Raw genomic sequence first — 16507 nt, forward strand, 5'->3', positions numbered from 1 at the left:
TGTTCCAAACTTAATTCTTTCTGGCTCATGAAATTATATTCCTATTTGCCAGCACACATAAATCCTGCAGAAGTTCTCATATCAAGTATATCAAAATTAGTATCAAAAAATAAGTGAATTTTACAAATAATGTGCTGTCATCACCTGCTTATTCACAGCATAACTTCAGAGCTTTACATATTCTGCTCTATATTTGCATGGTTAGGATTCTGGCCATCGTAGGGAAGAATCGTCAGGTCTCTCAAAAACAAAGTTGCTTTTCTCATCTTTATGGTCACCTTTTGCTTCTTAGATAAATCTTTGCATGCTTACAGAATTTGTTAACTGACAGGGCATTTTAACTCCTCCATCAGAAAACATATTATTTATGCCAAACAAATGAGATTAAATCATCTACTCCTTTCTCAGATGCTTTATTGTACCTGTCCACTAAAGTTAGCATAAAATAATCTCTCTCGAAGCAATGTAGCTCAGTTTTCTTTTCCAATAGAAGAAAGGATAACTGAAATTTACCTTTTATTTTATCCTGCTCTCTAAGGCTTTAATGAAATTCTTCACTACTAAGCTAGGCAGTCTCCTTAAGGCAAGCAATCCATTGCCAACAAAGCATGATGCTTTTTCAATTGACTAATGAAAAGCCATTTTACATTTTCTTTTGATACCTAGTGGAGAAAAAAACTGCTAAGTAAAAATTCAGAAAAAACGAATTTCAACTACAGAAATATGCCATTATTTTTATTACGTAGAAGAACACAGCCACTACTTTTGGACTCACAAAATTACAGGGTATCAGAGTTATCAATCAAAAAGTGTCAGGAGTCAGGTGGCTTTATCACTTTTCAAAAATACATTCTTACCTGATTAAGTGAGGTGGTATCTGTAAGTACAGCATCAGGAGGTCTATTAGGTATGGCTACAGCTACCTGAGATCAAAAAACATTACACGTTAAATTATAACAAAATAATTGTTATTCTCTTTACCCAAACTGATATTTGATTAACAACCATGTTTCAATATACAGTCATCCCTCAGTTTTCAAGGGTGATTGGTTCCAGGACCCCTTCATGGATACCATGATCTGCAGATGCTCAAATCCCTTATATAAAACGGTGTAGTATTTGCATATAATCTATGCACATCCGCCCATACACTTATAATACCTAATACAATGGAAATGCTGTGTAAATAGTTTGGGAAATTTCTGGAATTTTTTTTTTCTGAATATTTTTGATCCACGGTTGGTTCAATCTGCAGATGCCAAACCTGTGGATACAGAACCCACAGATATGGAGGGCTGACTGTAACAAAATCTGCAAGCTGGATAAAAAGTTTATTTTAATATTTTATTTTCAGCACATAATGACATTTAAAATTTCATAACTGCTAGCTTCATCTACATTATGATTTCCCTGAAATGACCTTGTTTAACGAAAGGAATTATATAACCAGATCCATTCTCTAGGCCACAAAGGAGAAAAAGGTAAAGACTCTTTTCCCAATGCAAAAGATGACAATAACTGTAAGAATTAGACCAACAATTCACATCTATATTGATTTAATCTTTAAATGCACTTTACTAAGGGTGTAGATCTCTTTGCATTTATTTTCTTTTTAATTTTTATTGGAGTATAGTTGATTTACAATGTTGTGTTAATTTCAGGTGTACAGCAAAGTGAATCAGTTATACATATATATATATCTATATCTATATCTCCACTCTTTTTTAGATTCTTTTCCCATATAGGTCCTTACAGAATATTGAGTAGAGTTCCCTGTGCTATACAGTTAACTCCTTATTAGTTATCTATTTTATATACAGTAGTATGTATATGTCAATCCCAATCTCCTAAATTATCACTCCCCCACCATTTCCCCCCTGGTAACTATAAGTTTGTTTTCTACATCTGTGACTCTATTTCTGTTTTGTAAAGAAGTTCATTTGTATTTTTTTTTTCAGATTCTGCATATAAGTGATATCATATGATATTTGTCTTTATCTGACTTACTTCACTCAGTATGGCAGTCTCTAGGTCCATCCATGTTCCTGCAAATGGCATTATTTCATTCTTCTTTATGGCTGAGTAATATTCCATTGTATATATGTACCACTCTTCTTTACCCATTCCTTTTTTTTTTTTTAAGTGCATAAATCTTTTTTTTTAAAATAAATTTATTTATTTTTTTTGGCTGTGTTGGATCTTTGTTGCTGTGTGCGGGCTTTCTCTAGTTGCAGTGAGCGGGGGCTCTCTTCATTGCAGTGCGCAGGCTTCTCCTTGCGGTGTCTTTTCTTGTTGCGGAGCACAGGCTCTAGGCGCACAGGCTTCAGTAGTTGTAGCACGCGGGCTCAGTAGTTGCGGCTCGTGGGTGCTACAGCACAGACTCAGTAGTTGTGCCGCACGGGCTTAGTTGCTCCACGGCATGTGGGATCTTCCCGGACTGGGACTTGAACCTGTGTCCCCTGAATTGGCAGGCGGATTCTTAACCACTGCACCACCAGGGAAGCCCCCATTCCTCTGCTGATGGACATTTAGGTTGCCTCCATGTCCTGGCTATTGTGAACAGTGCTGCTATGAACATTGGGGTGTGTGGTTTTCTCCAGATGTATGCCCAGTAGTGGGATTGCTGGATCATATGCTAACTCTATTTTTCATTTCTTAAGGAACCTCCATACTGTTCTCCGTAGTGGCTGTATCAATTTACATTCCCACCAACAGTGCAAAAGGGTTCCCTTTTCTCCACACCCTCTCCAGCATTTACTGTTTGTAGATTTTTTGATGATGGCCATTCTAACCACTGTGAGGTGATAACTCATAGTTTTGATTTGCATTTCTCTAATAATTAGTGATGTTGAGCATGTTTTCATGTGCTTTTTGGCCATCTGTATGTCTTCTTTGGAGAAACGTCTGTCTAGATCTTCCTCTTTGCATTTATATCCTAATTGGAGCAGTTGAGCTTCTTGGATGTGTAGATCAACGTTTTTCATCCATGCCATTGTTCCTTCAATTATTTTTTTCTGCTTCTTTCTCTCTCCTCTCTGGTATGCCCATTACATAAAAGCTGGTGTACTTAATGGTATTTCACATTTCTCTGAAGCCTCTTCATTCTTTTTCTTCACCTTTTTTCTTTCTGTTCTTCAGACATAGATAGATTGATCGATCTTCAAGCTTTTTGATTTTTGATCTTCAAGATTTTTGATTCATCAACAGATGAATGGACTTTCAAGCTTTTTGATTAAAATCAAAAAGCCACTTCAAATCTACTGTTGAAGCCACTTCAAATCTACTGTTGAGACCCTCTAGTAAATTCTTCATTTCAGTTATTGTACTTTCAGTTCCAGAACTACTTCTATTTGGTTCTTTTTTAATATAATTTCTATTTATTGATTTCTTTCTCTTTTTTTTTTTTTTTTTTTTGAGCCACACCACGCAGCTTGCAGGATCTTAGTTCCCCGACCAGGGACTGAACCCATGCTCCCTGCAGTGGAAGTGCGGAATGCTAACCACTGGACCACCAGGGAATTCCCCAATTTTTCTCTATTTGATGAGACATTGTCCTCATACTTTACTTTACTTCTTTACACACTTTACTTCTTTAAGCATGGTTTCCTTTAGTTCTTTGACTATATTTACAATAAATGCTTTGAAGTCTTTTCCTATTAAGTTGTCTCAAAAGCAATCTCTGTTGCCTGTTCTGTTTTGTTTTGTTTTTTCCTATCTATGGGTCATACTCTTTTATTTCTTTCAGATCTTGTAATTTTTTTGTTGATAACTGGATACTTTACATAATATATTGCAGCAACTCTGGATACTGAGACCCCTTTCCCCTTCCAGGGCTTGTTGTTATTGTTAACTTGTTCATTTGTTTAGACGATTCATTTGGCTAGACGATTTTAGTTAAGTATATTTCCCCCACAGTGTGCAGACTCTGATGTTGCTCCTCAGAGGGTACAGCCTTTGGCGAGCACAGTCAGCCTGGGATGACAGTGGTTCTAGCAGGGCGCTCTGTGACCGTCTCTCCCTGATCTCTCTGTTAAACTGTCTGTCCAGCTGTTCGGCTTCACAAATTGCCAGATGACTGTTCTATTATTTTCAACAGTGCCCTGGGGCATAAATTGTTCCACAGTCTGATCCAATTAAAGTCAGGCCTTTTGGAGGTGTAGTCTTTGAGGCCAGTCTTTGAGGTTTGTTATGATCCCATGACGACTCTTCTTAGCTGTCTCTTTCCATGGTTCTCTCTGGCAAACTTCTAGTTGGACTAGTTTAGTTTACTGCTTCCATGGAGCTACCAGCCTCCTCTTGATTATCACTAAAGTAACCTTGTTTTTGAAACCATCCTTACTTTTGAGCTTCCAAATACTTGGTACCAAAATGAGTCAGTTTCCGTGAGAAGGGCTTCAGAGCTCTCTATCATTACAGCCTGCCTTGCCCCCCAGGCAAAACCTCTGCACCACTGCCACGGACATGAGGGCAAGGATAGTGGCCCACTTCTCTCCAAGTGACATCCTCACTTTACAAGAAGAGTCCTAGGCAGAGGTCGGAGCTTCTGGTCTTCTCAGCTTGCCTCTAGCAGCAGGGGACCCCCACGCTATGAGCAGCCTGGGCAAGAGTTATCAGGGCCCTAGTGTTCTCAGCCTGCCACGGTGGAACACAGTCTCCACCCTACAAGTGGGGGTAGGGTGGAGGAAGACAGCCCCGTAACTCTCAGCCTACCTGGAATTGAGCTTCTGCAACACAAGCTGGGGCCGGGGAGCCGGGGTGGGGGTAATAGGAAAAATGAGTGAGCTGCTCCTCCTAGGAAGACAGTGCAGCCCTATTCTGGGAACTGAGGGCAGAGGTAAAAGCTAGGTTAAATTGATGTAAAATCCAATTTACAAAATATTTTTAGGAAAAAAATATGTTTTTGGATAGAATTTGAGAACTAAAGAGTAACTAGAATTGTTTTATACAAGAGAAATGCTCAAGTCATTTAATGAATGATAATTTGCATTTATACAAGGATCACTTGTAAGTGTTAGGTTTTTCTAAAGAGTTTTGGATGCAGGCAAAGTTTGCATAAGAAAGTAAAGATATTCCCATAGTTACCTCAGCTACATTACACTTACGTCAGCCAGACTTTTCTATATATAACATATGTTATATATTAAAATATACAAATATAAACAGCATTTCAAATCCAAGGAACACATTCTGATTCAAAGAAGTGTGGATTACTGAAATCCTACTCTATGAAATTACACATATGGTAAGTTCAAGATACAGATAAGGATCCTTAACGACACACGTATCTCACTTATGAAGTCATAGCCTACCTTAGCTTTGTCTGATGTCCGTTTTCCACCAAAGCCTCCAGCGCCAACAACAAAGATGGAGAACTGATTATAACATATAAGTTCCTCCCCAGAATAAGAGTAGACTGAAAAGCAAATGAAAAAAAAAAAAGAGGTTATTACCAAATGACATAACTAGTTACCCAATATGTGATCAACAATCCTTTTAAAAGTTTCAGAAACAAAATCCAATTACTAAAAGGCTTTGCAATTTAAAGACACCCAAGTTTGGGATACAGAGCACTCATTTTAATCATTCACTACCAGTCTCTGGAAGGCAGAGAGAAGAGGATCTTGACAAATCCTTTCTGGACTATGAAACAGCAGTTCATCTCACCTCTTCTTAAAGTGCCCCAACTGCCTTTCATATTTCAATTCTCTCCTTCTCAAACCTTTCAAACAATTCCACTATAAAATGCAGACTAACACACATGAAAAGATGCTCATCATCGCTAATTATTAGAGAAATGCAAATCAAAACTACAACGAGGTACCACCTCACACTGGTCAGAATGACCATCATTAAAAAGTCTACAAATAACAAATGCTGGAGAGGGTGTGGAGAAAAGGGAACCCTCCTACACTGTTGGTAGGAATGTAAATTGGTGCAGCCACTATGGAAAACAGTATGGAGGTTCCTCAAAAAACGAAAAATAGAATTGCCATATGATCCAGCAATCCCACTCCTAGGCATATATCCAGACAAAACTATAATTCAAAAAGATGCATGCACCCCTATGTTCATAGCAACACTATTTACAATAGCCAAGACATGGAAACAACCTAAAAGTCCATCAACAGATGAATGGATAAAGAAGATGTGATACACAAACACACACACACTGGAATATTACTCAGCCATAAAAAAGACTGAAATAATGCCATTTGCAGCAACATGGATGCACCTAGAGATTATCATACCAAGAGAAGTCAGAAAGAGACAGACACATACCATATGATATCACTTATATGTGGAATCTAAAATATGACACAAATGAATGTATCTACGAAACAGAAACAGACTCAGAGATATAGAGAACAGACTTGTGGTTGCCTAGGGGAAGGGAAGGTGGTGGAGGGATGGATTGGGAGTTTGGGATTAGCAGATGGAAACTATTATATATAGGATGGATAAACAACAAGGTCCTACTGTATTGCACAGGGAACTATATTCAATATCCTGTGATAAGCCATAATGGAAAAGAATATGAAAAAGAATGTATATATGTATAACTAAATCACTCTGCTGTACAGCAGAATTTAACACAACATTGTAAATCCACTAAAATTCAATAATTCAATAAAATTAAAAAATTAAAATAAAATACAGATAACCACACTCCCAAATTTTCAAACATTCTTCTGAAGTCCTCAATAGAGCCTGGAATGTAAAAGAAGAAATAAGTGAGAATGAAGATATAAGCTTCAGGAGGGCAGGATCATGGCTTTTTTGCTCACCATCATATTCCCAGCAATTAGAATAGTAACTGGGACAGAAAAGGTACCTAATAAATATGTATTAAATTAATTAGTAAATCAATGAACAAACGATGTGACTGAGCAAGTTAGTGAATAAGTAAGCAAGTAATGAATGAAAGACAGCTGTCCCTCTTTCTACTGACTACTTTCCTGGTGACAGTTTGAGCATCACCTAAATCACCAGCACTATAAAACTAAGAATATGATTTTGAATTGTATAATAAGGAAAAATATAATTATAACAAAAATAAGGGAAGTCATGGTGATTTGCATTTAAAATAAGACTTTTATCCTTATTACACAGAAAATTGGATATCTAATTTCATTTATATTTTATCTACAACTTCTAATACATTATTACCCATTACCAAGCTATAGCTAAATAAATGGAGTAGATCAAGAAAGAATAGTAAAAATTAAAGCTAAGGTTACTGCAAAACTTTTTTGTGGTAGACATTTGGTAGAATGGTGAGAAGACTAAAAGAAAACCAGGAGAGTTCCAGCCAAATGTTAGCCAATATTTGGAGTGGTAAGAAAATACCAAAACCTTAAAAAAGAAAGAAGAGGGGTAAGGAGGAAGAGGGAAAGAGAGAGAACAGACACATGTTCTATGTGTCTATGATGAAATACATAGTTTACTTTGTAAACTATGAGTTAACAAAAACAATGTAGTAGAAAAATATTTAAGAGCATTAAAAATGTTCTCAATATATTATTAAGTAAAAACAAGGCAAGTTCCAAAACAACATATTCAGTATAACCTCCTATGTATTTAGAACAAAAATGATAAAGCCTATATTCCAAATACCAGACAAAAACTTTCCACTGCTATTTCCAAAATTTTTTATAATGTTTATCTATTTCTATTGTTCTTAAACTTTAAAACAAATAAATTCTAAGCAATGTATCTTTGGCTTATGTTTAGTTACTAGTATTTCAACATTCATTAAACTACTATCATCTTTTTTTCCACTGCAAATAAAATGTGGTTATGGTGTTTAAACCCCATTATAAGTTCAATAGGTTTGAATGTGCAAGGTTAAGAACCTAACTACCATTTATAAGAATGATTCAGGGGTCAAATACGTTTGAAGTTCCAAAGAGCTAACACAGAAAAGAGTATCTACAACATAGCCTAATTATCAACTGAGGGCAGTCTATGTATTCATTCCTGCCAAAAAACATACTCTAGGAAGCATAATTCTCCTCTATGTTTGCTATACCAGCCACATTTCTCACCTCTGTGCTTTGGTTATGTTGTTACAAATCTCCTGAAATGTCCCACTCTCTGGACCTCTACCCCAACCTACTCCACCCCCTCCTCCCGTATTTTCTAAAAAAGCTTATGAATTTTTAGAACACTAATCTTGCTTTCTCACAATTGGAAGATAAATAGAAACTTATTAATCAACTTCTGTGATAAAGTATTATGTTACATACAAAGCCTATGAATCTAACAATATTATTATAAGAACTAGAAATGAGTTACCATCCATAAACATTATTAAACCGGATCCTTTATCCAGGACGTCAGCAACAATTGCTTCACATTTTAATTTTCCTAAAAATGGAAAGTAAAATAATAAATAAATAAATAATAAATAAATAAGGAGACTGTTTTAAAGACCATAAGTTATATGAAGACATGAGAGAAATTAACATAACTTCCACTGTAAGTTCAGTAAAACTAAAAAATCATGATTTAGAATAATTTTCAATATAATGTTGAATCATAAACATTAAAAGCAATCAGAATACCTGAGTCACCAAATTTGAAACATCAATAATTCTGATACATTAGGTTGTAAAAAGTAACAATTTTCAATCATTCAATGAACACTTGTTAAGCATACAGCCAACACCAGCTACCCCATTCCTTCTCAAATCTCTACTCTATGGGCTTCAGTTAGACAGTGTTTCTTTCTAACTACTCTGTTCTTTTAGGGACTGTTCCATTATTTAACTGGTAATGTCTTGATGGATTAACAATTATTTGGGAGTGAACTCATAATCTTTTTCTCCAACCTGTTTGTCTCTTTTGTTCCCTATACGAATGAATGGTACTATCCACCCAACTGCCAAGCCAGAAACTTCAGCATGACCCCTGCCTCATAAAATAGTGTCTAAGTATGTGGCAAGACTGGAGTATGCAGAGACTGGGAGAAGCTAGATTATATGAAAAGTTTCTGACTTCATCCTGATGTCTATGAACAGCCATCTGGGGTTTTTAACAGGGAAGTGACAAATACACTTGCATTTTGGAAATAATATTCTGGCTGCAGTGAGATGAGCAGACCTGAAGGGAGCAAGAATGGAGGCAGAGGGCTTCCCTGGTGGCGCAGTGGTTGAGAATCTGCCTGCTAATGCAGGGGACACGGGTTCGAGCCCTGGTCTGGGAAGATCCCACATGCCGCGGAGCAGCTGGGCCCGTGAGCCACAATTACTGAGCCTGCACGTCTGGAGCCTGTGCTCTGCAACAGGAGGCCGCGATAGTGAGAGGCCCGTGCACCGCAATGAAGAGTGGCCCCCGCTTGCCGCAACTAGAGAAAGCCCTTGCACAGAAACGAAGACCCAACACAGCCAAAAATAAATAAATAAATAAACTCTAATCTCTTTAAAAAAAAAAAAAAAGAATGGAGGCAGAGAGAACACTTAGAAAGTGAGAGATGATGGTGGTCAAAGTGAGGGGGACAGAAATAGGATTCTAAATGTATTGAAGGGAGAGAATCAAAGAACTTGGTACCCGCCTTGGTATGAAAGATGGTAAAAGAAACGCTAAGGATAACTAGATTGCTGTCACTTTCACCTCCTAAATCTCTCTCTGCTTCTCCCACTTCTCTCCATCTCTCCACCACCACCTTAGCCTAAGCTACCATCATTTCATTTGAACTACCACAACAGACTTCTAACCAGGTACCTACATGTCCACTCTGACCAACTTTAAAACATGCTCTCCTATTATGTCTGAAGTTATTTTTTCCCAAAGTCAACCTGATTACCAACCTGATTATGCCAAATCCTTCTATTTTAAGTTCTAATGGTATCACGTATGTTTCATCTGTAATGTTTATCACATATAGTTGCAAGTGTACATTTATTTGTGTGGCTTTTTGACTATTGGCTGCCCTCCCCACCAGCTAGGTTATATGCTCCGTGAGGGCAGAGTCCAGATTTGCTTCCATTCTCCATTTATTCACAACCCTAGCAGAAAGTTTAGAAGTTAGAAAGTAATCAATAAATAATTGTCAAATTGCTGGTGACCTCCTCAGGTGATCAACTCCACATCCAATCAAACACCAAGCCCACTCCCTACGTATCTCTATAATTTCTCCACTTATATCCATCCCCATGCCCACAATCCTATTCAATCAACCACGGTCTCTAACCTAGATTATTACAACAGTCTCTTAGAAAATCTCCTTCTCTCTATCTCATTCCCTTAAAATCCAAGCATTACAAACATGAGCCAGAGTTGATGCTTTCTAAAATCCATGTTTGATCATATAATTCTCTCCTTTCAGTCCTTCAGTGGTTATCTATTGTCTTTAAAATAAAAGCCAAACTTCTTCACCTGACCACACACTGCACACTGCCTCAGATTAAAAAAAGGGCTGTGTGAAAACTTAGGCTGTAACACTAAACTGAAGACTCAAACTGAGACGGTGGAGCAGGAGGACACGGAACTCACCTCCCCACCAACAAACACATCAAAAATATATCTACATGTAGAACAATTCTCACCGAAAACTAAGTGCAGACTAACAGAAAGACCTGTACAACCAAGACTATAAGAAAGACCCACCGGTAATTGGGTAGAAAGGGAAGAAAAGCGATCAGGTCAGGACCTGTGTCCCTGAGAGGGGACTCAGAGGAAAAAGGAGATTACACGGGAAGAGACCTTCCCTGGGGAGTGAGCAGTTCAAGCCACACATTGGACGCCCCAGCCCTGGTGTCCAACAAGGGGAACACGAGTCCCCTTGGCTGGTTGGAGGGCCAGTGGGATTAACAGGAGGGCTGTGGGAAGCCTGGACTCCGGGAGCACGTGAACACTTACGTGCCCCTGAGGCAGGGCAGAGAGGGCGGACTGAAACCACTTGGGTAGCTGACTGGTTTCCTACGACTGCCCTGGTCCCCAGCCTGAGCTGAGAGAACACGCCAGCACCATGTGCCTCATGTCGCAGCTTCACACTCTGGGCTGCCATGATTGAGGAAAAGGCTCAGCCATGAGACACTGAGGAGGTTCAAACTCTACATGGCAACTGAGCAGCGAGGGGGCAGCAATTACTGGTGGCTGCACAGGGGCCCCAGATCTCTGATGGTGGCCATGCCAAACGAAACCCATGCTCCGGGAATATTACTCAGCCATAAAAAGAAACGAAATGGAGTTATTTGTAGTGAGGTGGATGGAGTTAGAGTCTGTCATACAGAGTGAAGTAAGTCAGAAAGAGAAAAACAAATACTGTATGCTAACACATATATATGGAATCTAAGGGGGAAAAAAAAAAGGGTCATGAAGAACCTAGTGGCAAGACGGGAATAAAGACACAGACCTAGGGGCTTCCCTGGTGGCGCAGTGGTTGAGAGTCTGCCTGCCAATGCAGGGGACACGGGTTCGAGCCCTGGTCTGGGAAGATCCCACATGCCGCGGAGCAGCTGGGCCCGTGAGCCACAACTGCTGAGCCTGCGCGTCTGGAGCCTGTGCTCCGCAACGGGAGAGGCCGCGATAGTGAGAGGCCCGCGCACCGCGATGAAGAGTGGCCCCCACTTGCCGCAACTGGAGAAAGCCCTCGCACAGAAATGAAGACCCAGCACAGCCATAAATAAATAAATAAATACAATTAAAAAAAAAAAAAAAAAACAAGACACAGACCTACTAGAGAATGGACTTGAGGATATGGGGAGGGGGAAGGGTAAGATGTGACAAAGTGAGAGAGTGGCATGGACATATATACACTACCAAACGTAAAATACATAGCTAGTGGGAAGTAACCGCATAGCACAGGGAGATCAGCTCTGTGTTTTGTGACCACCTAGAGAGGTGGGATAGGGAGGGTGGGAGGGAGGGAGATGCAAGAGGGAAGAGATATGGGAACATATGTATATGTATAACTGATTCACTTTGTTATAAAGCAGAAACTAACACACCATTGTAAAGCAATTATACTCCAATAAAGATGTTAAAACAAACAAACAAACAAAACAAAACCATGCTCTGACCGTCACTGATTACCCACACCCGCCCCTCTTGCTCCACCACTGCTCCCCTCTGGAGTAAGGGTGCCAGTGCTGGGAGGGGGAGGAAGCACACACTTAAAGGAAACTTAGCCAGCTCAGACCCGACCCTCAGGGCTTCTGCTCCAGCAACTTGGGACCTGCCCCCGCACCAAATAGTGGGGTAACAGCCACTAAGCAGAGGGGAAGCTCTACCTAACATCTGGCTTGGCCCTACCCCTCCATCTACAGCTCCACCCCCTACCAAGATGACAGCTGCCAGCACACCTTGAGAAAAGACATAAGTTGTGCTCACATCAAATCCAGCTCTCCCATCAATGCCACTGGGCACATGCAGACTGTATAGGGACATGCCCACGAAAGAACACCCCTTCAAGACCACCATAGGTAACTATTTCACCAAATTTCAATAGATAAAGAAATAGATAAGCAAAATGAAAAGACAGAGGAATCTGTTTCCACTGAAAGAGCAAGAGAAAACTCCTGAAAAAAACAACTAATGAAATAGAAATAAACAATTTACCAGATAAAGAATTCAAAGCATTAGTAATAAGAATGCTAACTGAATTATGGAAAAGAATAGCTGAATACAGTGAGAGTTTTAACAAGGAGCTAGAAAATTCTAAAAAGAACCAATCAGAACTGAAGAATACAACAACTGAAAAGAAAAACACACTAAAAGGAATTAACAGCACACTAGGTGATACAGAAGAACACATAAGTGATCTGGAAGATAGAAAATGGAAATCACCCAATCAGAACAGCAAAAAGAAAAAAGATGAGAACATTTTAAAGGATCTTTGGGGTAACATCATGCATACCAACTTTCCATTATAGGGGTCCCAGAAGGAGAAGAAAGGGAGAAGGGGGTAAAAATATATTTAATGAAAATTATGGCTGAAAATTTCCCAAGTCTGAAGAAGGAAACAGCCAGGTACAGGAAACACAGAGGGTCCCAAACAAGATGAATCCAAACAGACCCGCACCAAGACATATCATAATTAAAATGGCAAAACTTAAAGAGAATTCTAGAGGCAGCAAAAGAAAAACAAAAAGCATATACAAGGGAATGCCCATAAGGCTATCAGCTGATTGTTCTGCAGAAACTTTGCAGGCCAGAAGGGAGTGGCATGGTATATTTAAAGTGCTGAAAGGGAAAAACCTACAACTTAGGATACTCTGCCCAGCAAGATTATCCTTCAGAATTGAAGGGGAGATAAAGAACTTCTTGGATAAGCATCAATACTAAAGCAACCCTAAAAGAAATGTTAAAGGGTCTTCTCTAAGTGGAAAAGAAAAAGCTGTAACAAGAATTAAGTATCTATAGAAAAGAAAAAATCCCATTAGTAAAGGCAAATATATAGGGAAGGCTGAGGCTCAACCACTTAAATAAGCTAGTACAAAGACTAAAACAAAAAAAATTGTAAAATCAAGTATAACTACAATAATCAGTAAAGGGATAAACATGAAGATGTAAACTATGACATGAAAAACACAAAGTATGGGGGCTTCCCTGGTGGCGCAGTGGTTGAGAATCTGCCTGCCAATGCAGGGGACACGGGTTCGAGCCCTGGTCTGGGAAGATCCCACATGCCGCGGAGCAGCTGGGCCCGTGAGCCACAATTACTGAGCCTGCGCGTCTGGAGCCTGTGCTCCGCAACAAGAGAGGCCGCGATAGTGAGAGGCCTGCGCACCGCGATGAAGAATGGCCCCCGCTTGCCACAACTAGAGAAAGCCCTTGCACAGAAACGAAGACCCAACACAGCCGTAAGAATTAATTAATTAAAAAAAAAAAAAAACACAAAGTACGGGGGAAGCGAGTAAAAAATGTAGAGCTTTTAAAACGTGTTTGAACTTAAGGGACTACCTGGTTTAAAACAAATAAACACAGTCATAGATCAACATCTATGAGCCCCATGGTAACCACAAATCAAAAGTCTAGAACAGATACCCAAAAACAAAAGAGAAAGGAACACAAGCAAAAGAAAAGCATGAAACCACAAAGGAAAAAAGTAAAAGAAGAAAAAAAAAAACAGGGAAGAACTACAAAAACAACCAGAAACAAGTAACACTAACACTGAAACAGAACTATTCAGCATTAAGCAATAAGAATTTTTTTTTTAATTAAAATCTCAAAAAAAATTAAAGTATAATTCTAGCTATTTGCTGACCTCTACATTATATAATGTGAAATGAAAAAGACTTTTTTTTATTTTACCACCTTACATGGTCTGTATATAATTAATATTCTGACATCAGAGTAGCAACATAAAACAAACATATCAAAGTAAAGTGAAAAGATAATGAGATTTACTGAACAAGTAAGGTATTATTGAGAAAAATAAACTGATTATTAAGACAGCCTTGGTTTTACTTACTCTAAAAGAAAATAGAAAAAAGTTAATTACAAGACATTCTGTATCTTTTAACATTGTTTGCCTTATGAAAATCAGTACCAACACAAATACCTGAGAAAAGAATGAAGAATCATATTCATGGGAATCATAACTGATTATACACAATCACTAAGTTTAGGACACACACAGAATATGCTCCTTTCAATTGTTGACCAGATGTTTAGTATTTTGAAATAATTTATTAAATAAGACTATTCAAATAGGACAAAGTTTAAGGCAACCAAAATAGGTACTAGTTAACATCAATCTACTCTAATGGCTGACATGCACATAAATAACTTATAATATTGTTTATTTAGGTTGCTCTATGCCAGTTTAACACATTGACACAGTTTGGAAGGTTAGTCAGAAAATAAAACCATCAAGAACTCACCTGCTCTGGGAAGTGGTTTATATAACTCCAAGTACTGCTCCCCATGAAGAACCTACGTTAGGGTAAGCAAAATTTTATTAGTAGACTTTCTTTTTCCACAGCTTCTTCTGTGGATACCGCTAATCACAAGTGGCATTTCACTGTCCACACGTTCACGTGACTACTTCCCCCAAATTATCTGTCTCAATTTGGCTCCCACTTCTTAATTATATGATTCAGAAATAATCAGTCCCCCAATCTAAAGACTGTCAGCTCTCTAGAATAGAAAAGATACATTTGTGTTCTTTCTTGACATTCATAAATTTTTGTTGACTGATAACTGTGGATTATTTGCCAATGGAGACACTAAACTAGGCGCATTTCCAGTGCTCGTCACTGCGCCTGGAACATAGCAGGTATCCAATAAATATCTATTGAATAAAAATGAACAAATAGGTCAGTACTAGTAAAGTAATTTCAGGTCACACCTGCCAAATACAAATGACATAACCAAAACATTAATATAAATCTTACAACCACATTCAAGTAAAAGCACTGCCAATGTCAACATTTCCTTAGTGTAAGAGTAAATACTAAAGACCCCGTGCAACATCAGAGCCACTTAACTTCAATGTATCAAAGCAAGAATATAAAAATATATGTAGGAATACAATAGGACAGTAAAAACAAAACCTGACCCATATATCCGAATGACCACACTCAACTGCTATGGGACAGTTTAATTCCCAGTCTTCCTCAGAACCCAGAAGGGAAAAAGAAAAGGGGTGAGGGTAGTGATGGGAGGACAAATGAAGGACTGCCTCACTATCATACGACCTGGAAGCTCAAGGTTAGGAAGACTGGGATTCAAATCCCAAGACGGCTATCATTCCCAGTGACAGATTTTGAACACTATTCATGATTTCCAACTCCTTCCAACTCTGAGGAAGAATTCTGAAACATTTACTTTAATTGTTTGTACTGACATTACCCAAACAGAAGAACTGTATGCAACAAATACCATGGGAGAGTGACTAAAACAACAAACTGCCTGGCATCTATTCCTTGCCTCCCTCCCAACTTCATCGAATACTTTAATAAAATAACCATAGATTCTCATAGACTCAGAGCAGCAATGAGCTAATCGATCCTCCAGTAAATGGGTTCTCCAATCAGTCAAAATCACAGAAATCAGTTCAAAAGTCTACGATTCAACAGTTATCAACTGGACTCATGGCCTGACCCTCACTTCAAGAAATAAAATAACCCCAAAGCCTTCTCACAATTGTTTGCTCCTCCCTTCTTGAAACCATTTATTCACTTTGCTTCTCAAATACCACACTCTCCTGATACACCTCATACCTCATCAGCCACTCCTTCCCAGTCTCTCTTGCTCACTCCTCCTCATCTCTTCCACCTCTCACCTCTCACCAAACTCAGGCTTTTCTCTACTTACATTCACACATGGGTGATTTCACCCAGCCTCATGTCTTTAAATCTCACTTAAATGCTACGAATCCCAGTAGGGCCTCCCCCGCAAACTCTAAACTCACATATTTAACTGCCCACTGTATACCTCCACTTGAATGTAGAATAGGCATCTCAAATCTGTCTAAAACCAACTCCTGATCATCCCCACCTTAAAGTAACTGTATATATCTATTTTATTATACATAGTAATATATCATATGTAACTACTA

At 38.7% G+C, this 16507-nt stretch overlaps 1 protein-coding gene across 1 annotated transcript in view; it reads right to left on the reverse strand.

Moving 5' to 3' along the window:
* Positions 1-16507, reverse strand: part of LOC130707261 (peroxisomal multifunctional enzyme type 2-like) — a 62015-nt gene that overhangs the window by 22368 nt on the left and 23140 nt on the right. The window contains exons 12-15 of the mRNA XM_057540918.1: positions 14829-14880; positions 8296-8367; positions 5310-5413; positions 858-923 (exon numbers count right to left, since the gene is read on the reverse strand). Coding sequence (XP_057396901.1) covers positions 858-923; positions 5310-5413; positions 8296-8367; positions 14829-14880 — 294 coding nt within the window. The remainder of the gene's footprint in view (positions 1-857; positions 924-5309; positions 5414-8295; positions 8368-14828; positions 14881-16507) is intronic.

This window comes from Balaenoptera acutorostrata, chromosome 2, assembly GCF_949987535.1.
Source record: "Balaenoptera acutorostrata chromosome 2, mBalAcu1.1, whole genome shotgun sequence".
Classification (NCBI taxonomy): domain Eukaryota; kingdom Metazoa; phylum Chordata; class Mammalia; order Artiodactyla; family Balaenopteridae; genus Balaenoptera; species Balaenoptera acutorostrata.